General features: G+C 36.2%; 1 protein-coding gene across 1 annotated transcript; it reads left to right on the plus strand.

Annotated features, from left to right (window-relative positions):
• Positions 1-512: 512 nt before the first annotated feature.
• On the plus strand, positions 513-22,144 carry LOC107596367 (TBC1 domain family member 9B-like). Its single transcript, XM_016287091.1, has 18 exons — positions 513-752; positions 2,601-2,723; positions 4,258-4,287; positions 4,633-4,709; positions 5,396-5,624; positions 6,964-7,222; positions 7,457-7,664; positions 7,956-8,135; positions 8,698-8,865; positions 9,486-9,636; positions 11,059-11,273; positions 12,407-12,571; positions 12,653-12,751; positions 12,837-12,905; positions 15,425-15,479; positions 15,762-15,821; positions 15,908-16,005; positions 18,915-22,144. Exons 1-18 carry the CDS (start codon positions 635-637, stop codon positions 19,545-19,547), a joined length of 2,937 nt encoding a protein of 978 aa, XP_016142577.1. The 5' UTR covers positions 513-634; the 3' UTR covers positions 19,548-22,144.
• Positions 22,145-22,574: the final 430 nt, after the last annotated feature.

The raw sequence follows: 22,574 nt of genomic DNA on the forward strand, positions 1-22,574 counted from the left end.
TGCAAATCTTCACATGTGCGTGGACTGCTTTGAATTTGTGTGTGGTATTTTTGAGACCTTCCTGGCAGGTTAAGATTCATAAATATCTTTTTTTGGAGGATGTTCCGTTCAGCCAATCGCGGTGAGCTTGTAATCCACCAATCAAGACACTCTTTACTGAACAGACTCAAGAAGCTCAACGCTGTGCTTGTACGAAATTGTAATTTACGAATCGGATTTTGTAAATGTAAATTATGCTGTGCATTTATGAATTTTGTTTTGCAAATGTGTTATTTTTGAGGCTGATCTGTCTCCATAGAATGTGCTCTGTACAGGACACCCAGACTTAAAACTGTGACATGTGAGGTCTCAGAGAAATCACTAAAACATAATGTCCTCTACAGAGGCAAAAACTCCATAGCTGGGTCTCAGGAGGGTATAAAATATGATATAAATAATAATAATGGTATTATCGGCGGTGCTAAAGACTTTTATTTTGAAGTTCCGCTCGCTCTTGAGGCTCCACGGTGGCTGGTTTCGCCTGCAGAGAGTTGGGCGACTCATGCAGACAAACATCGGCTGAGTCCCGTTCATTCTGGCATGATTAAATCGCACACATTTACCGCATCTACAGAGTGAGAGTGCTCGTGAAGCCATGTGGATTACCCCGGAGGAGGTGTTACTGGCCAACGCGCTGTGGGTGAGCGAGCGGGCCAATCCGTTTTTCATCCTGCAGCGGAGGAAGGGACACGGGCGCGGAGGAGGCATCACGGGTATGAGCTGCATGCTACCTACATATGAACGATCGGGCCCGTGTGCATGACAGAGCTCTCATGCACAATCAACGATAGTTTATCAAGACCGCTATACTTGCTGCTAAATCATTATAACTTGTTATAATATGTAACTTAGGTGGGTTTGTTTTGGTCGCATCTCTTCATTGATGCTGACTGTGTTTGCGTCATCTTTATTTGTATCTGACAGATCTGTGAGATACAAGTTTATTCAATTATTCTAATGTTAAGAAACGGTAATAAATAAATTACAGATGGTTGAAATGATACATTTAACATTTCTATGTGCCCGATATTTGCCATATAAAACACACTCATCACAGATTTCCTTTTTTTTAAATCTTCAACAGCAATATAATTGTTACCCTTCAGATACTTTAACCAGATGTAGTGCTGTCAAATCGAATAATCGCGATTAATCGCATCCCAAAGAAAAGTGAGTTTACATAATATATGTGTACTGTTTATATAAATACACACATACATGTATAAATGTAAGAAATATTTACATCATATAGTTATATATTACATTTATTTCTTAAATATATACACGTGTGTGTGTTAAATTACAGATGGTTGAAATGATACATTTAACATTTCTATGTGCCCGATATTTGCCATATAAAACACACTCATCACAGATTTCCTTTTTTAAAATCTTCAACAGCAATATAATTGTTACCCTTCAGATACTTTAACCAGATGTAGTGCTGTCAAATCGAATAATCGCGATTAATCGCATCCCAAAGAAAAGTGAGTTTACAGAATATATGTGTACTGTTTATATAAATACACACATACATGTATAAATGTAAGAAATATTTACATCATATAGTTATATATTACATTTATTTCTTAAATATATACACGTGTGTGTGTGTGTATATATATATATATACACATACATACATACATATATTATGTAATATATATACTATAATACTATACTATAATACTATACTATAATATACTATACTATACTATATATACTATATATAATACATATATTATGTAAACAACACAAACATTTATTTTGGATGCGATTAATCATGATTAATCGATTTAACAGCACTAATACATACATTTTATATATATATATCTATATCTATATATATATAGATATAGATATATATATATATATAGATATAGATAGCATGAAACTAGAAAAATAATAATTATTAATATGTTTTGTGTGTCATGACAATATATTACTTTCTTAGCTTATATTATTCCCTCCTGGGAAAGATGTTCATATGCGTTTCCATATCACCTAAAAAACAGACAACAGACAAAAACAGGCACTTTTTAAGACGAGTGGCTCACAAGATCGCAGAATGATGGCATTCACCCCTGAACCCGACTATAAACTCAATTACGTTTGGAAGACCTCAGCAACGCCTTGTTGTCTGGAAGTTACATCATACGGGTGTTTTGTCATACTTCAGTGAGTCTCTTATTAGGTGTGATTTGTGTTAATGTCATGCTTGTGTAATACTTAACACATAACGCATTACATATTCCAACAACACTTTATTCCTTTTGAAGAAGCCTGTTAGTGTTTATGTCTCTGTCAGAATCACACATTAACTGATCATGTGACCGCTGTTGGAGGAAGTCAAAATGTGTGTGACAAATGGCATGCCCTGTCTTACATTCCTCTCTCACACATGACTGTTTATCTGGGTGAATATGTGTGTGTCAGCAATGAGAACTGAAGGAAACCACTGTGCTCTGACGCCTGTTATTGACTAAGAGGTTTTTTTTCTCTCTTCATACCGCATGTGGATGTGACCTGTGAACTTTTCTCTCTTTCTGTTTTTCTCTCAGGTTTGCTGGTGGGTACGTTGGATGTGGTGCTGGATTCGAGTGCTCGCGTGGCTCCGTACAGGATCCTGCACCAGACGGGAGAGTCACAGATCTTCTGGAATATTGCTTGTGGTCCGTATTTAAGTCTGTAGAACATCATTTGGTATCCGGGTCCGAAATGTACACAAAATAGGGATGTGCACGCATGCTTAGAATGCAGACATCCCAGCAATGATGAAAAAGCAACAACTGCATGATTTTAGTTTCAAAATATTTCATTAGTTGGTGCTTGCTTAATATATAATATTATATATTATATAAATATTTTTTTTCAGTGGTTTTCGTTATTAGACGTAGTTGATTTGTCTTTCTCCAGACAAATTGATTAGTCTGGGTTTGTTTAGTCAGGTGACAGATAACAAAGGAAACTGTCTTGATGTTTTCCTAAAAAGTTACTCTTTGACTTAACCTGTAGTTCTTTTACCCGCGTTCATTTATTACCATCATCTCAGCGTCGCCTGCACCTGCAGTGATGAAAATCTGGAGAGTGACTGACAGTGTTGTGTCACATTGACCGTATCTCCTGTGTAAACCTCACCTGACCTTTAAACAGCCGCCCTGAATTTGAGTGACATATTAAAGGCTCTGACACAGTTAAAGGGTTAGTTCACCCAAAAATAAAAATTAGGCTGCGTTTTACTCACCCCCGATGCATCCTAGGTGTATATGACTTTCTTCTTTCAGACGAATCCAGTTGGAGTTATATTAAAAATGGTCTTTGATCTTTCAAGCTCTATCATTGCAGTCAGTGGGTGTTGCATTGCTTCTGTCCAAAAGACGTGAAATAAAAAGCACCTTTCCATTAAATAAAGAATCTCACACGGCTCCGGGGGGGTGAACAAAGGCCTCCTGTAGCGAATCGATACGTTTTTGTAAGAAAAATATCCATATTCAAAACGTAATAATCTCTTTAATCTATCTTGCGCCAGCAGTTGTACACAGAAGCAGCTCCGGGCGGATGACGTATGAGGTCAGCGTTGCGCATGCGCCGGTGAGTCTCGTGAAAACCAACGTTTGTTTACAGGATCAAAAGAAGCAAAGTTTCCTTACTTTAGCAAAGGAAAACCAGTCTCCTCTCGGCTTATATCGAAATCCTCTGACATTCTTCATTACAAATCCTCGTTTTGTACTTCTAATTAGTGAGTTTTGTTTCAATCTCTCCGCGTGCGTCACTTCTGAGCAGAGCATGCGCAAAGCTGACCTCATACATAATTCCCCCGGAACTGCTTCTGTTACAACAGTGAGCGCAAGCTAGATTCAAGTGATTATTACATTTTGAATATGGATATTTTTCTTACAAAAACACATCGATTCACTACAGGAGGCCTTTGTTCACCCCCTGGAGCTGTGTGAGACACTTTTTATTAAGAATGGGTGCTTTTTATTTCACGTCTTTTAGACAGAAGCAATGCAACACCCGCTGAGTACAGTGATAGAGCTTCAAAGATCAAAGACAATTTTTCATATAACTCCGACTGGATTCATTTGAAAAAAGAAAGTCATATACATCTAGGATGCATCAGGGGTGAGTAAAACGCCGCCTAATTTTAATTTTTGGGTGAACTAACCCTTTAATTCCAGTGGTGTATTGTAACGAAGTAATAATACTTCGTTACAGTACTTTTAAGTATTTTTTGGGAGTATCTGTACTTTACTTGAGTTTTTAAATTTCAGCCAACTTTTACTTTTACTCCACTACATTTCCTAATTAAAATGTATACTTTTACTCCGATACATTTCCCCGAAGCTTATTCGTTACTTACTACAAAATAGTCAGAAGTCAGAAGAACACGGACTGCAGGAAAGCAGGTTTGACGAATCAGTGGTCTGCCGTCTGCAAGTTAGACTGCTAAAAACACCTTTGCTCATGTGTAAAAAAGTGTGCGGCTGCACGCACAACCGCAGATGATTCATTTTCCACTCAAGTCGAGTCGGGCGTGCGATACAGCATCGTCTGCGATAATATGGTAAGTGTTTGTGTTGTAATGATGTGCGATCAACCCACTCCAGACTCTGTCCATCTTTGACAACGACGATGACATTACCACCTTCGTCAAGGGCAAAATACAGGTGCGATTTGATTTCATTTTTATAAAGTAAAGAGACATATTGAAACCATTAAATTAGGATTAATTAATTTCTTCACAGATAGTTAATTATAGTAGCTCCTCAAATCGTAGTCTAGGTCTAAATGTTTCTTGGAATAAGTATTACAACTGTCTCTTGCTTTTTGTTCATTGCTAGTTTAACATTTTTATTTAAAAAAAGGAAATAATACTGATGAGAAATGGGAATATTGGTTGTGCTTGCTTTTTTGACATACAGAATATGAGACTCGCACTGCATTTTCATGCTGGAGTTTGAGGCAAAAGAAACTATATATGCATATCATGATTATAGGGATATATATATAGGGTGATGTGTGTGTATATATATATGTGTGTGTGTTTTTAAAGAAATTAATACTTTAAGCAAGGGAACATTAAATTGATCAAAAGTTACAGTAATGACTTTTATAATATTACAAAAAATTATATTTCAAATAAATGCTGTTTTTTTAACTTTATATTCATCAAAGAATCCTGAAAAATAAAATGAATCTTTGTTTCCACAAAAATACAGAGCAGCAAAAACTGTTTTCAACATAAACTCTTTTCAATACTAATGCAGGATTGGTGAGCAGAAAAGACTTCTTTCAAAAACATCAAAAAAAAAAATCTTACCAACCCCAAACTTCAACTTGTTGTTCTTTGTAGGGCATCATTGCTGAAGAGAATAAAAGTGGCAAACCTCAGGAAGACGAGGATCCTGGGAAGTTCCGTGAAGCCGAGCTGAAGATGCGTAAGTTGTTTGGAATGCCGGAGGAAGAGAAGCTGGTGAACTATTACCCCTGCAGCTACTGGAAGGGCAGAGTCCCGCGGCAGGGCTGGATCTACCTGTCTGTAAATCACCTCTGCTTCTACTCCTTTCTGCTGGGAAAAGAGGGTGAGATACATGCATGCTTGATGCATACTTCAAAATGTACAGTGGAACTAAATTTGTACAACAAAAGAAAATAGAACACAACTAGAACCACAACAAACAAGCGTAATTTTTTTGGATGTTTTTTTTAATGAGTTAAAAAAAAATTCCTTGTTTGTATTTATATTTTTTACTATATATATATATATATCTTCATCTTCTTCAATCTTCATATTTGAACCCTTTCCAACAGTGACTGTATGATTTTGAGATCCATCTTTTCACTCTGAGGACAATTGAGGGACTCATACATAATTACAAAAGGTGAAAACATTTTACTGATGCTCAAGAAAGAAATAATAGTTGCAGGTAAGTCCCTTGGTTGTCCTCAGTGTGAAAAGATGGATCTCAAAATCATACAGTCATTCTTGGAAAGGGTTCAAATATGCAAAAGATACTGGAAAATAATTTGTGGGACCTGAAGGATTTTCTAAAGAACAGCAGGCAATTTTAACTGTTCAGGACAAACAAGGGACTCATGAACAGCTATCACAAAAAAACCTGTGGATCATCCAGGTAACAACACAGTATTAAGAATCAAGCGTATGTAAATCATTTTCTCACGTGATAATTTTTATAAATTCAACTATTATTTTCTCTTGTGGACTATATGTAAATGTCTTTTATGTGAAATATCTTATTCAGGTCAATACTAAATAAAAAAAACAATGTGCATTTTGTATGATCCCTCTTATTTTGGTAAAATAATTAACATTTTGCAGATACTGCAAAGTGTATGTAAATTGACCACAACTGTTTATATATATATATATATATATATCACAAATGTATATGTATATAACAAAAGCTTATATTAAATAGTATTTAAAAGCAAAAATAGATACATATTATATAGCATTTTTGAGTTGTGCAGCCCTAGTTGAAATGATTAAAAAGTGTTTGTTACTCCTTTCTTCTTACCAGATAATTAAGTATATTCACATGAATGGAAATCTTTTTATTATGTGCAAAGAAAAAGATCATGTAGTCATACAAGAGACATTAAAGTAGCACATGGATGAGATATTGGTCATTATACCAAATTATTCAACCACAATATGTCAAGACTGACCAATCAGAATGAAGTATTTCAGGTAGCTGTTTAGTGACTTCATTTTGGATGCTCTGTGAAAAGGGCTCTGTTTCGTATTGAATTAAGTGTTCTGTAGTTAGTGTGAAATTGTGTTAGTGCATGCTTCTTTTCTTCCACCATGCTTAATGAAATCTGTTCTTCCTCTTTCTTGTTTTTCATTTGGACTTACTAAATCTTTTTCATCTTTATTTTCATCTCCTGTCCGTGTAGTTTCGCTGGTGGTGCAGTGGACGGACGTCACGCAGTTGGACAAGAATGCCACGCTGGTTTTCCCCGAGAGCATCCGCGTGAGCACACGTGACACCGAGCACTTCTTCTCCATGTTCCTCAACATCAACGAGACCTTCAAACTGATGGAGCAGCTGGCCAACATCGCCATGAGACAGCTGCTGGACAACGAGAGCTTCTCCGCCGATCGCTCGCTCCCCAAACCCTGCAAGACCCTGAAAAACGTCTCTGCACTCAAGAGGTGAGCAGACTGCATGTGATCCTGGTCTGATGAGATGAAGTTTGCATGTTTGACCAGGTCTTGAATTTCATTGTATAAACAGAATGTCCTGTTTGTCAGAATTGTCTGGTTTTATTTTGTGTAATATACCTTTTTAAGGGGTCAGTATAAGTAAATAGATGTTGGTTAATAACTTAAAGTAGTTAAACAGTAGCTACCATCACTACAAGTTGAGTTTCTTTTCACATGTTTCAGGGACTTGGACGCACGTGCAAAGAATGAGCGGTACAGAGCGCTATTCCGGCTCACACAGGACGAGCGTTTGGATGGACACACCGACTGTACGCTATGGACGCCGTTCGCTAAGATGCATGTCGTCGGCCAAATGTTTGTTTCTAATAACTACATCTGCTTTGCCAGTCGAGAGGAAGATCTGTGTCAACTTATCATTCCACTGAGAGAGGTAAATGCACATGCTTTCACTGTCCCTGAAGCATGTTTTATTAGATTGTGCTGGTTTTAACCCTGTGAGAAGACTTTTTTTTAATTCAGTTAACTCTTTTGAAGAGGTTTTTAACAGAGTTAAGCCAAATACAGTTTTTATCTGATACAATTTAGCCATACATTTTTCTCACCATGAAAACAGCCACAGAAGCTGGCATAGCGTTAAAAACAAACAAGCAAACACACACACACACACCTATAGTCACAACAGCTTGACAGACACTTCCTCTCTCTCATTTTCTCTCTGTAGGTGACTATAGTGGAGAAAGCGGACAGCAGCAGTGTTTTGCCGAGTCCACTGTCGATCAGCACTAAAAACAAGATGACCTTCCTGTTTGCCAACCTCAAAGACCGTGACTTCCTGGTACAGCGCATCTCTGACTTCCTGCAGCGCACGCCTGAGAGGCCATGTGGCCTGATCACGCAATCTGTGAGTCAGAACTTATCAGAATAGTATAGTATTTCAATTTTATATACACTGTTGATGAAACGTTTGGGATCAGTACGATTTTTTAAAAATGTTTTTGAAAGAAGTCAAAAATACAGTAAAAACAGTAATATTGTGAAATATTATTACTATTTCAAAGAACTGTTTTCTATGTGAATATATTGTAAAATGGGATTTATTTCTATGATGCGAAGCTGAATTTTCAGCATCATTACTCCAGTCTTCAGTGTCACACGATCCTTCAGAAATCATTCTAATATGCTGATTTGCTGCTCAAGAAACATTTCTGATTATCATCAATGATGAAAACTGTTGTGCTTTAAACAGCATTTATCTGAAATAGAAAACTGTTATAAAATTATAAAAGTATTTACTGTCACTTTGAAGCAATTTAATGCATCCTTGCTGAATAAAAGTATTCATTTAGTTCAAAAACAAAAGTGTTACTGACCTTAAACTTGTTAACTAGAGTATTTACTTTCATGCTTATAGACTTTTGCCCCATTGTAGTGTAACTCATTTCCACATTTGTCATTGCTTTCAGGAGAATCCCAGCCCGAGTACGCCACCCTCTCTGCCCCCGTCTCCTCCTGTCCTGGGGCTCGGAGAGATGCCCCAAAACCAACACTACAGCCCCAATCTGGCCACTGCCAAGAAGGGCCTACTGCAAATCTACCAGCAGGACGTCCCGGAGGAGCTGGGGCCCAAAGCGGTGAGACACACCCCTCTCACGTCCATCAGCCCCCATGTGAAGTGGTTTAAACAATTATGCATAAAAGGATTTTAAAGTCATTTTATTTGATTATTACACAGCTATGCAGCAATTTAATGTGTTCTTTCTGGCTAAAAGTACAATATTTTTTTAAACAAACAAACAGGAACTTGCTGACACAAACAAATGTTATTATTGTTAACTAAAAATAAAATAATAAAAAATGTGTTACTTGAAATAAAATAATTTTCAACAGAAATAGAATAAAATATAAAATCAAACATGTTTTATTTCAGCTAGTTGCCAAGGCAACATTTCCGTTTAGTTAAAGTACTAAAATAACTAAAACGAAATAAACAAACTATTAAATAAAAATTAATAAATACTGTAGACATCTATAAAATCGTATTAAAATAATAAAAAGGAAATACATTTTTTTTAACTAAAATGAAAGTGAAAACAGAAACAATAACAAAACTATAATAACATATCAATGATACTAAATTAACACCGTTCCAAACAGACAGAAGATGTAATTTAAACTATCACTACTATGTAAGACATTAGTTGCCTGGTGTTTCCTTGGTTTTATGTTGCCCTTGCTCTTTCTCCTCCTCCAGACGAGAGAGAAGATGAAAGAGGAATCATGGAACATCCATTTCTTTGAGTTTGGCCGCGGAGTGTGTATGTACCGCACATCTAAGAGCAGAGAGCTGGTTCTGAACGGGATACCAGAGAGTTTGAGAGGAGAACTGTGGCTGCTGTTCTCAGGTAATGAGTCCTCCAAGCACCAGGGGCGCTGCTCACCAAGACCACTGACAGTGTGTTTCAGAAGGTTTTCTGTTCTGTCCTTAACTGCAAAGAATCAAAGTGTGTATGTTTGGATTGGAATACTAGTATACTGCAATCAGCACAGTACATACTGCATATAGATTTGTCTTTTAAAAAGTGTATGCAATATACAACAGTCATTTCAAACAATAATGTGCTACACAGTGTTTTATACAATTATAATATTTATTAATATTTTGAATTCTTGAATTCTTATTTCACATGTTTTATTGGCAAGCTTCACTTATTGGTAATTTTACTTATTTGTAAAATGCGTTTGATGATTTTAGATTTAAGATCAGAATGAGTTTTATTGCCAGGTATGTTTACACATACGAGGAATTTGTTTTCATGACAGAAGCTCCACAGTGTAACAGAATGACAGTGACAGAACAAAAACACAGATAATAAAAAATAGAAAAATAGAACAAGTAACTAAGGAATAAAAATATACATTAAAAATATACATATACAATAAATTTTTTTTATTTTAGTTTACATTTTAGTAATTTTGTTAGTTTTGTTTTTAATATATATATATATATATATTTATGTTTAAAAGTTATTTCAATAAACAATGTTTTCTATTTAACTCTTTCAATTTTTGTCCAGTTTGTTTTAGTAATTTCAACTTAAACTTATTTTATTTCAGTTAGTTGTCAAAGCAATATTTCTTTAAAATATTTTTGTCTACCTTTTTTCTAATTTAATTTAATTTAATTTGTTTCAATTAACAAAAAAAGTTTTTTTTTAGCTACCAGTGATGAGACTAGTACGACATTCCAGTCACATGTTTGTTTTGTTTTTTGATTCAAATTTGAATAGAGTAATTTTGCATTTTTCATCCATTTTGTCTAGAAAAAGATGTTAAAAGTTGAGTTTATTCAGATTCATTTGTCACATTGTAATTGTATTTATTTTTTTGCAAGGGACCATGTAAAAAATTAAACATAAATGTTTCCATTTGATGCTGTTTACCAGAGTTAGCCAATAGTTAGCCAGAGACTATATTTTCATCTGCAGTCTCTGAGCAGGTCACCATTAAAAAAACTGCTTTGTGTGCACTGTTTATATCCTGCACATTTTAGCAAATGCGGTACATCACTTGGGGGTGCAGTGCATAAAGAACATTTGCGTACTGTGCACAGTTAACATGAGTATTAGTATGCTTGTCCTCACGTGTGTGTGTGTGTGCGTGTGTGGATGTGTGTTGACTTCCGCTGCATGTGTGTGACCGTCATGTTTACACATCTGTGTGAGATCTCACACACTGTCAGAGTAAAACAGACCATCCGCTGTTGTCATGGAGCTGCTCTGCTCCTCATTACCATCACATGACTTTTAAACCCTGTTATTTTTCAGGTGCTCAGAATGAGATGGCTACACACCCGGGTTACTATGGCAGTTTGGTTGAGCAGGCGATGGGTAAATGTACTCTAGCGACGGAGGAGATTGAGAGAGACCTGCACCGCTCCATGCCTGAACATCATGCCTTCCAGAACGAGATGGGCATCGCTGCCCTGAGACGCGTCCTGACCGCCTACGCTTGCAGAAACCCCAGCATCGGATACTGCCAGGTACACACACACACACACACACATCACTCTGATGTTGAGTATGCAGCTACAGTCAGCCCAAAAAGTATTTTGAAACTTAACCCACACTTATCTATGAATACCATTGGTTTACTCTTTGCAGCTCTGTGTGGAGTTATGACCATTTGAACCAATGAGATTTTATTGTGGCCCGAACTACCTAGTGTGACCATGAAACCATGTGAACAACAGAATGTCTTGTCACGATTGATTTATGGGTTTGTGTTTTGTGTTATTCTTGGTCTGGTCATGTTGTCTTGTTGTCTTTCTAGATTTGAGATCATATTATAAAATCAAAAGAATCACATTGAGAATTGCTTAGGCCTATACGCTTGTCTTGGTGGCAGAAGAAGCCAAGAAAAAAACAACAGCATAAGATTTATATATATATATATATACAGTGGGTACGGAAAGTATTCAGACCCCCTTAAATTTTTCACTCTTTGTTATATTGCAGCCATTTGCTAAAATCATTTAAGTTATTTTTTTTCCTCATTAATGTACACACAGCACCCCATATTGACAGAAAAACACAGAATTGTTGACATTTTTGCAGATTTATTAAAAAATAAAAACTGAAATATCACATGGTCCTAAGTATTCAGACCCTTTGCTCAGTATTTAGTAGAAGCACCCTTTTGATCTAATACAGCCATGAGTCTTTTTGGGAAAGATGCAACAAGTTTTTCACACCTGGAGTTGGGGATCCTCTGCCATTCCTCCTGGCAGATCCTCTCCAGTTCTGTCAGGTTGGATGGTAAACGTTGGTGGACAGCCATTTTTGACGACTGATATTTATATCATTTATCTATACTGTTATAAAGATCTCATTGATTTACATTACAAGAATCAGAATTTCATCTTACTTTTTGGTCATATAAATACCAGCATATGCACCGAAAAATGTCTTTATTTATTTTTTGCTCATTTTGGGCCTATGAATAAGATTGAGCTGTTTTTTTTCTCCATATTCTCACTATCAGACTGAGCCATAAAACCCTAATGGACCAGATATGTTACTTAAAAAAAAAAAAAGGGCGAACTTTAGGCTTTACAGGGTTACGTTTTTTATCCTCTTTCTACTGTCTGAGCTTTGAGAACATGCACTAAATAAGGTTTGTGCTCTGATATCTGTTTCTCGGTCCTGCAGATATTTGGATAATGTTGTAAATAAGCAGACCGTTTCTCCACCCATTCCCCACCTTCATGCCCTGTTGACCAGTGGCAACAACCCTCCGCCTGAGATTGATGTCTTTGAGCTCATTAAAGCGTCCTATGAGGTGAGGGGGCGGAGCAAGAGGGACCTGGAGGAGCACCAATGCCAGTATGATTCTTTTTAACTGCGTACGTTTTTTTTGTAGAAGTTTGGAAGCCTGCGTGCCGATGTCATAGAGCAGATGAGGTTCAAACAAAGGTTAAAGGTCATACAGTCACTAGAAGACACAGCCAAGAGGAGTGTGGTAAGTGTGTGTTCATCAAAAGGTCTTATTTCACAATTTAAAATCTCCACATGTGATCATTTATGCTTTATTGTGTAATATTTAGGTGAGAGCGATCATGACAGAGTCCGCTTTCAGTATTGAGGAGTTGGAAGAATTGTATGTTCTTTTTAAGGTAAGATAAATGCGTACGTTTGTTTGTTTTATTTATTTAGTTGTTTATTTAGTATTATTATTAAATATTAATTTAATAATATTAAAGGGGTCCTATTATGCTCTTTTACAAAGTCTTGATTTTGTTTTGGGGGTGTACTAGAACATGCTCTCATGCTTGGTGGTTCGAAAAACGCATTATTTTTCACATAATTTACATTATTAAAATACCTTTCTCCCCATCCTGGCACAAACGGCTCGATTAGTTCCGGCTTTGATGAAGGTCCGCCTTCCGAAAAACAAAATGTGTTGTGATTGGTTAGCTGTCCCAGTGCGTTGTGATTGGCGAACAGCTTAGACGGTGTTTTAGTGCTGCCCCGCCCCTTGCTCCGTCTTTCAACAAAAGCTTTTGGGAATCCAGCACTTCTCACTCGTGATGTGGAAGCTGTCCTCAGTAAAATGCGCAGCACACAATAGCAAATTGGGGTTATAATGCTCAGGAACAGAGTTAAAAAGTAAATTGCAACCACTGTTTCCTGACATCATCCGCTTTCGAAAGCCCGAACAAAGACGTTTGGGCACGGAGGTGAAAAAAAACCAGCGTTTCAGGCGGTCCGCGCACCGGACAAGAAGCGCAGCGTCGCGCCACGTCTTTAAAATTCAAATACATTATCTGCGCCGCTGCCTGCAGCGTCTTCACACACAAACAAAACTTACTAGAGAAGCATGAAGTGGGACATAATATACCTCTGTAAATAAATACAATTTAAATTCACGTCTCGCACACTTAAATGCCCTTTGTATGGAACATATACGCTCCCTTCAAACTGGAATCATGGCGGAATATCCGGTAATGTCCACTTCGCAGGGCACTTACAGTCAAATATAACAAACGTATGAAGCAATAAGAGAAACACACAAAATGTACAGAGCGGGGGTACGCGAGGACTGGAAATGAGAACCGCTGTTCTAGACATGCCAAAAATGTGAGGCTACAGCACAGCAGCTTTTCTTCTTCGTCGTCTCGTCTCATGCACTCACTTAACCAAGCGTTCTAACCACGACCTCGCCCCTCCCCACCCCCCAACCATTCGAATTTCTGTAGGCGGGAATTATTTGTAATGATATTCCAATGAGCCGCTTTGTGATATCACAAAGCCCGGAAAACCAACGCTGTAGTCCAAACGAGCCGTTTGCTGTAGTTCTTGAAAAGGGATTTTTAAAAAACAAAATATCTCCCTTTGGAGTGGACTTTGAGATCTGTAACTTTCTAGATCTTTTTTATGCCCAAACATACACACTACACACTGACTAAAATTAAAAAAGTGATAAGGCATAATAGGACCCCTTTAAATAATTTATTATTGTTATTATTATTACATATTTTATTTGTTTTTTTTTTATATTTATTTATTATTTAATTTATTTTGCATCGAAAGGTGTTTTATCTGATCTGTCTCCTAAACTAAAGGAACCACTTGCTGTCAGTGTATTTGTGTACATTATAGATGTTACCACCAAACATTTTATTCATTAATTAATTATGTATTAATATTTAATAAATACTTAATGTATCATCATTATTACATAATATTTTTTGTCCGTTCATTTGTTTTTAATTTGACTTATTTTGTTTGTAAATGTGTTTTATTCTGATCTGTGTTCTTCCTAACACCTTACTGCTTTATTAAAACTAAAGAGAAAACATTAGTTGGTGTTTTTGTGTACATTATAGTTGGTCAGTTAGTCAGATCTTGGTAACAATAAATATATATATATATATATATATATATATATATATATATTAGATGGAAATGTAACTGTATATATATATATATATATATATATAATTATGTATTATATTTGAAAGAAATATATATATAAAAATAGGGCATTTGATTTGAATTGTCAGATGTTGAAATAAATTGTGTGTATATATATATAAATATATATATATATATTATATGAATGGTTTTTCTTGTTTGATAACGATTTAAAAAAATAATTGTAGTATTATGTTGTAAATATATAGTACAGTTGAAAAGTTTCATGCTGACTTTAAAAGCCAAAACTACATGCCTAGAGGTGTGTTTGTTTTTGAATTTAAATTTTATTATCTGTTCTATATTTTATATCTGTTGTGTCCAAGTGTCTTTCTGTAAGCAGTTTTTGCTTTGGAGGGCTGAATTACAGTACTACTGATAGAGCTTCACTTTTATTTCTTCAGCAGTATATGAGAGAATGTTCTATTTATTCCAAACAAATCCAGACAAATGTAATTGTTATTAATACTCTCTTTTAGTTTTCTGAATGGTTTATTTTTAATGAACATGCTTTGACTTTTCTGATCTCCCTGCATGTGCCTATGGATGGTTTGGTCCAGGCTTACTGACTGATAACTAATTATTAATCTTCTGCACTCTTATTTTCCTCATTTTACCCCCCCCCCCCCCCCCCCCCCCCCCTCTCTTATCAATATTCTCTTTTAACTCTTAACACTTTCTTTCTCTCGTTCTCTCTCTTTCTTTCATTCTCATCTGATCAGATCCTCCCTTCCTGTCTCATCTGGACTTCCTGGCACAGGAAGTGACCTCAGGTTTGTGTCTGTCTATCATTTCGAGTGCATTCTCTGTCTCTCTGGTGTTTTGGGCATCAGACGATGCCGTCAGTGCAGATTTTTCTCATTTACCTCCTCTGTTGGTTTTGGTGTTTTCCAGTCTTTTTCACCATCTGTCTTTCACATGATATCATCTTACCTTTGTGGTGTTCTTTTCATTTTTAACCAAGGGTTTGATGTCATGAAACCTTTCTGGTGAACTCTTTTAAGTGGTTAATGGTTAAATGTCGTTTTATTAATGCAACATTAATGTTGTAACAGGTGAGGGGCTGAAGGAGGCAGGAGACGCATCAGCGGCCGGAGACACAGATGAGAGAAAAGGTGATAATACTCGGCTTTTGATGACTCCGCTAAGGAATCGGTTTAATCTGGTTATTTCTTTAATGGCAATGTCGTGTGTTTTTCAGAGGAGAAGCCGAAGGACTATAAGTACTATCTGAGAATGTGGGCCAAAGAAAAAGAGCCAAAGAAGGAGAGTATCAAAGATCTGCCTCGGATGAATCAGGTGACCAGTATACACTGATCTCGCTCTCATTTTTTGGGAAAGAAATTTAGGCTACTGTATGTTCACATTGAAACTGAATGTGGCCTAAATCAGATTTTCTACTGACAAATAAGCAGATGCATATCTGATGTTTGTGCAGAGATTTCAGTGTGAATAATCAGATCTGTTTTCAATGTCATAACTGCATGTTTGATTTACCCTCGGCGTGAACCGTAAAGTGATTTATGAATTGCAATGAATGAAGCATTGCACAGAAACCTGAAAAAATGTTGATGTGCATTCGATTCTTTGGAAAATCACAATTAAATGAAATTCTAATGTGTAGAGTTAAAACCCAAAAATCCAAAGCTGTTCTTGTTCTATAATAAAAAGTACATTTAAATTTGAAAGTGGATACATTATTATTAATATTATATTATATAATTAATATTATTATTCTAATAAATCCAGCCAGATTGTGGATTCTGAAAGTACTTTTTATATGTACCCTAAACATTGCAATTGAATTTTTTTTTGTGCATTACATCTATGCCCCGCGGTTACACGGTTAAAATTAAGTATTCAGATTCAGAGGTTTACATGCATAATATTTTCCTATTTAACTAATTAACATGTGTATCACTCCTTTTATTGGATTATTAATTACTTGTGCTGTCAAACGATTAATCGCATACAAAATAGAAGTTTTTGTTTGCATAATATATGTTGTGTGTTCTGTGTATATTATGTATATATAAATACGCACACATACAGTATATATTTTGAAAATATTTACATGTTTACGTACAGTGGGGAAAAAAAGTATTTAGTCAGCCACCAATTGTGCAAGTTCTCCCACTTAAAAAGATGAGAGAGGCCTGTAATTTTCATCATAGGTATACCTCAACTATGAGAGACAAAATGAGAAAAAAAAATCCAGAAAATCACATTGTAGGATTTTTAAAGAATTGATTTGCAAATTATGGTGGAAAATAAGTATTTGGTCAATAACAAAATTTCATCTCAATACTTTGTTATATACCCTTTGTTGGCAATGACAGAGGTCAAACGTTTTCTGTAAGTCTTCACAAGGTTTTCACACACTGTTGCTGGTATTTTGGCCCATTCCTCCATGCAGATCTCCTCTAGAGCAGTAAAGCACTAAATGCAGTAACTCCCTCCAAAGATTTTCTATGGGGTTGAGATCTGGAGACCGGCTAGGCCACTCCAGGACCTTGAAATGCTTCCTACGAAGCCACTCCTTCATTGCCCGGGCGGTGTGTTTGGGATCATTGTCATGCTGAAAGACCCAGCCACGTTTCATCTTCAATGCCCTTGCTGATGGAAGGAGGTTTTCACTCAAAATCTCACGATACATGGCCCCATTCATTCTTTCGTTTACACGGATCAGTCGTCCTGGTCCCTTTGCAGAAAAACAGCCCCAAAGCATGATATTTCCACCCCCATGCTTCACAGTAGGTATGGTGTTCTTTGGATGCAACTCAGCATTCTTTCTCCTCAAGTTGAGTTTTTACCAAAAAGTTCTATTTTGGTTTCATCTGACCATATGACATTCTCCCAATCCTCTTCTGGATCATCCAAATGCTCTCTAGCAAACTTCAGACGGGCCTGGACATGTACTGGCTTAAGCAGGGGGACACGTCTGGCACTGCAGGATTTGAGTCCCTGGCGGTGCAGTGTGTTACTGATGGTAGCCTTTGTTACTTTGGTCCCAGCTCTCTGCAGGTCATTCACTAGGTCCCTCCGTGTGGTTCTGGGATTTTTGCTCACAGTTCTTGTGATCATTTTGACCCCACGGGGTGAGATCTTGCGTGGAGCCCCAGATCGAGGGAGATTATCAGTGGTCTTGTATGTCTTCCTTTTTCTAATAATTGCTCCCACAGTTGATTTCTTCACACCAAGCTGCTTTCCTATTGCAGATTCAGTCTTCCCAGCCTGGTGGAGGTCTACAATTTTGGTCTTGGCCATGGTGGAGTTTGGAGTGTGGCTGTTTGAGGTTGTGGACAGGTGTCTTTTATACTGATAATGAGTTCAAACAGATGCCATTAATACAGGTAATGAGTGGAGGACAGAGGAGCCTCTTAAAGAAGAAGTTACAGGTCTGTGAGGGCCAGAAATCTTGCTTGTTTGTAGGTGACCAAATACTTATTTTACCGAGGAATTTACCAATTAATTCTTTAAAAATCCTACAATGTGATTTTCTGGATTTTTTTTCTCATTTTGTCTCTCATAGTTGAGGTATACCTATGATGAAAATTACAGGCCTCTCTCATCTTTTTAAGTGGGAGAACTTGCACAATTGGTGGCTGACTAAATACTTTTTTGCCCCACTGTATATATTAAATATATTTAATATATAAAGATTTCTGAAATATATACATGCATGTGTGTATTTATATATACACAATAAATATAAACAGCATATGTACATATATTATGTAAACAAAAACTTTTATTTTAGATGCGATTAATCGTTTGACAGCACTAGTAATTTATTAATTTATTAACTTATATTATAAATGCTAAAAAAAATATATCATACTTTGAGATTAACATTATTTTGCTCTTAAATCATTTTAACAATTATTAAACTGTAACGTTATTTACGAAATGCACTGTATGAAGGATTGAGTATTAGATCTATATATATATATATATATATATATAAATATATATATATATATTTATATATATATATATATATAAACCTTCAAAAAATTTAATTCATTGGGTTGTGTGTGTGTGTGTATACATGTGTACACAACACATTTTAATTTGATTTAAAATCATATCAAATCAGGATTAAGTTATTAAGTAGCATCCTAGTATTGCAGTGCTTTTTCAACCTATTGGAACAGAACATAAGAATTAAGACTACAACACATTTTTGTGTGGTCATTCAATTACAGGAGCAGTTCATTGAGATGTGTAAGACTCTCTACAACATGTTCAGTGAAGATCCCATGGAGCAGGAGCTATATCACGGCATCGCCACGGTGGCGAGTCTCCTGCTGCGCATCGGAGAAGTGGGCAAGAAATTCACCAACAATGGCAGCCAGAAAACCGAAGTCCAGCTGCCCTCAGCAGTCGACGCTCTGCAGCCGGAGAGGGAGGATTCGTCCGGGGAGGGAGGATCAGGACAGTCCTTGGTCTCCAAGGCCCTGGCGGAGGCGCAGCTGGAGACGCCACCTGCAACAGCGGCCGGCTCTGACGAAGAGGCCAAAGACGACACGTCCGTTTCGTCCTACTCTGTAGTGAGTGCTGGTTCACTGCAGTGCGAAGACATCGCCGATGACACGGTGCTGATTGGCTGCGCAAGCGGAGACATGGTGGATCGGAGGCGGGGCAGTGTGCCAGATGCCGATTGGTCGATCACCTTTGAGCAGGTTTTAGCATCGTTCCTGACGGAAACATCGCTGGTCGACTACTTTGAGAAAAAACATGACATCCAGAGCAAAATAACGGCATGCAAGTCACTGAGAGCCGTGGAAAGACAGACAAGTACGTCAAGCGATCACGATTTCTCTCTGAACACACACTGACATGCTCATAAAAACATGCATGAACACAAACACACAAATGCAAAACAAGAATATGTGTATGTATGTCCGGTTATTATCTATAGGAGTTTGATACTTCTGTGTCATAGTCAAACAAATAGTGTTTAATTCTATACCTGTAACCTCTGGAGTTTAGATGTAATAACCACGTTTCACTCTAGCATAGGGGTTTTGATGGGTTGAATGCGTCAACTAGCAGGTCTGGAATAGAGGATTATGGGATATGGCATGCTTCGGCTCATACAGATCAAAGAATGAAACATCAAACTAAAAATATTTGATTTGCACACTGAAATATCCCACAATACAGTGTACATCACTAATGCTTTCTTGCACATGTGCTATAGCTGGATATATTCTGTGTATTCGGGAGTAAGAAGTGTCCTTTCGGTGAAGAATCCAACTCATAGCTCTGCTCAGATTCACTTCAACCCCTCAGATGGAAACAGTCTCTTAGCTTTGGTTCAAAGCCATGTTTCTGTGTGTTAAAAATCAGCTTTACCGTTTTTAAGTAGGTCATTGCCTTACTGAAGTGAACAGATGCATCATTTGTTCGAAGACAGCGTTGCATGTGTTTGTTGTGGTGTTTTGCGAGGATAGCGCCATAGTTATATTCTGTCAGATGTTTGGTCGCCAGAAGCTACACAAGTGGTACAGCGCTGGCTTATCTTAGTCATTCAAACCATAATGAGAGATGCAGTCAAAAATGTAGCCGATTAATTTAGCACAATAATGGCCTTTACCACATAAAGCAGGAATTTTTGTTCTCTTTTATTCTCCAAAAATGTTTTTTTGCTGTCAGGCCAGAATAAGCATGTACAATCACTGGGCTTCGTTCATGAAACTCAAGCAGAGCGAATTTGGCATTTGTACATGAATTGTCACATTGAGATAAATGAAACATTCATAAAATGGATTGAATGCACAATGCAAACAACATTTGTAAATGCTTGTAAGTTGAGGCACTGAATTAAAATGAAGCATTCAAGAATTCACTAAACTGTTGAATTAATCATGTAAATTATTGAATTTAATTTAGTGCATCAATTTACTGTTTTATAAATCTTTTTAGGCATTGTGTGTTAAATTAAAAGAAAACATTCAGTATGCATTAAATTGTTGCATTGAATAAAAAATTCATATGAAATTTTATTTACTTAATAATTGAATTGATACATTTGAATTTAGATAAACCATTCTTATAAATAATAGCATTCAATTAATAAAACAAATACGTTTGCATATTTTTATGTAAATTTATGCACTGAATTAAAATTCAAGAAATCATGTAAACCGTTGAATTGAATCATGTAAATTATTAAATTTAATTCAGTGCATCAATTTGCATTAATTTACTGTTTTGCAAATGTTTTATGCATCGCGTGCTGAATTCAATGAAAACAGCCAGCATGCATTAAATTGTGTGAAATTATATTTACAAAAATGTATGTTTGAATTTAGTTAAACCATTCTTATGAGTCATTATATAAGTCATAGCTTTAAATTAATTTTCAAAAATTCTTAGATTATTATTTTTTTTCTCTGTAAAATCATTGAAGGTTAAAAATGTTTGCTTGCGTTTTATAAACGAGGCCCTGTTATGTTAATTTTGGAATGCAGTAAAAGTAAAATTTTCGTTTCTTGATCGCTATGCTTTATATCAAATGAAGATGGAGAAAAAATGGAGAGAACTTTTAGTCTGGAGAAACGCTCAGGCATAACATGATGTTCTAGAACGTTTAAAAAACAAATTCTAAGCATGTACATTGAGAGGAAACTAGAACCTGTTGTTTAAGGACAGGCTTGGCCTTTTCATCCTGATCTTTAATCACATGACTGAATGAGTCTGGACGCTTGCATGTAATCAGATGTAGTTGAGCTTCTAAACCTGTAAATAGTTGCATATCACATTATTATAGCAGAAGTTTTATCGTGCAATGATCGTTCTGGTTTGTTTTGTCATGTATCGCTCTGCTTTTGTTTGTCCCGTCACCTGTAATTGGTTTCTATTCTATATTTGTGATTTTTAACAGTTGCTTTTGTACTAAGTAAATTAGCTTTAAATTAAGCCTGTTCAGGCTTTAAAAAAATCCTGAAGGATTTCAGTATTAATTTTCAGTTGTTTAAAGAGCTTTAAAACAGGATTTAAATGGGGCAGAATTCAGAAGACATTTGGACCAGTACAAATGAGAAATTTTAAATCACTGATGCATTAAAATATATAAAAATGTTTTTAAAATTGCTCACATTGATTTAAAGCATCAGTTCATCTCCGCTATGAAATGCACTTTTGTCATTTGAATGTGAATGAATCTCCTGCTCCTGCCACATGACCTCTGTCGAACTGTGAAAATAACTGACTTCACCTCACTGTGATTCTAATTAACTGTTAATTCATGCACAAACTAACACCGTTTCCACTTTCATCCTGCATTTCGCAAAAGGAGTGAATCTGTCCTTGTTATTCTCTTGCTGGAGAGTTCCAATTTCTGTAGGCTTCTGTCTGTGACCTGCAGTTACTTATTGTCATGAAAGCAGTATTGTGTAATATTATGTAATAAAAATCAAGTTATGGAAAATCTGAGCATTTTGAGTCTTTTCATGCACATTCACTTTGTTAACGCGAGTTGTCCAAAGCACAACAAACCTTGTAACCTCAGTCATGACTGAAAGAAATGTGCTAAGATACATCTTCCAAAATAAAGCACTGATGACTTTTATTATGTAATGAACAAAGGAAAATGACTCTGTGAAATGTTGCATTAGTATCCGTTTGCAAAATTAGACCGGTTTAATTTAACCATCAGTGGTTAAATTTATGGATTGAAAGTCATTTTAAAAAGATTATAGAAAATTAATAATTACAGAAAAATAATAATACTAGAAAAAATGTTTGTATTAAACACTCTTAAAGGAATAGTTCAACCAAAAATGAAAATTTACTAATCTTCAGGCTATCCAAGATGCAGATGAGTTTGTTTGTTCATGGGAACAGATTTAGAGAAATGT

The sequence above is a fragment of the Sinocyclocheilus grahami genome, unplaced genomic scaffold (assembly GCF_001515645.1).
Source record: "Sinocyclocheilus grahami isolate Dianchi unplaced genomic scaffold, SAMN03320097.WGS_v1.1 scaffold218.1, whole genome shotgun sequence".
Classification (NCBI taxonomy): domain Eukaryota; kingdom Metazoa; phylum Chordata; class Actinopteri; order Cypriniformes; family Cyprinidae; genus Sinocyclocheilus; species Sinocyclocheilus grahami.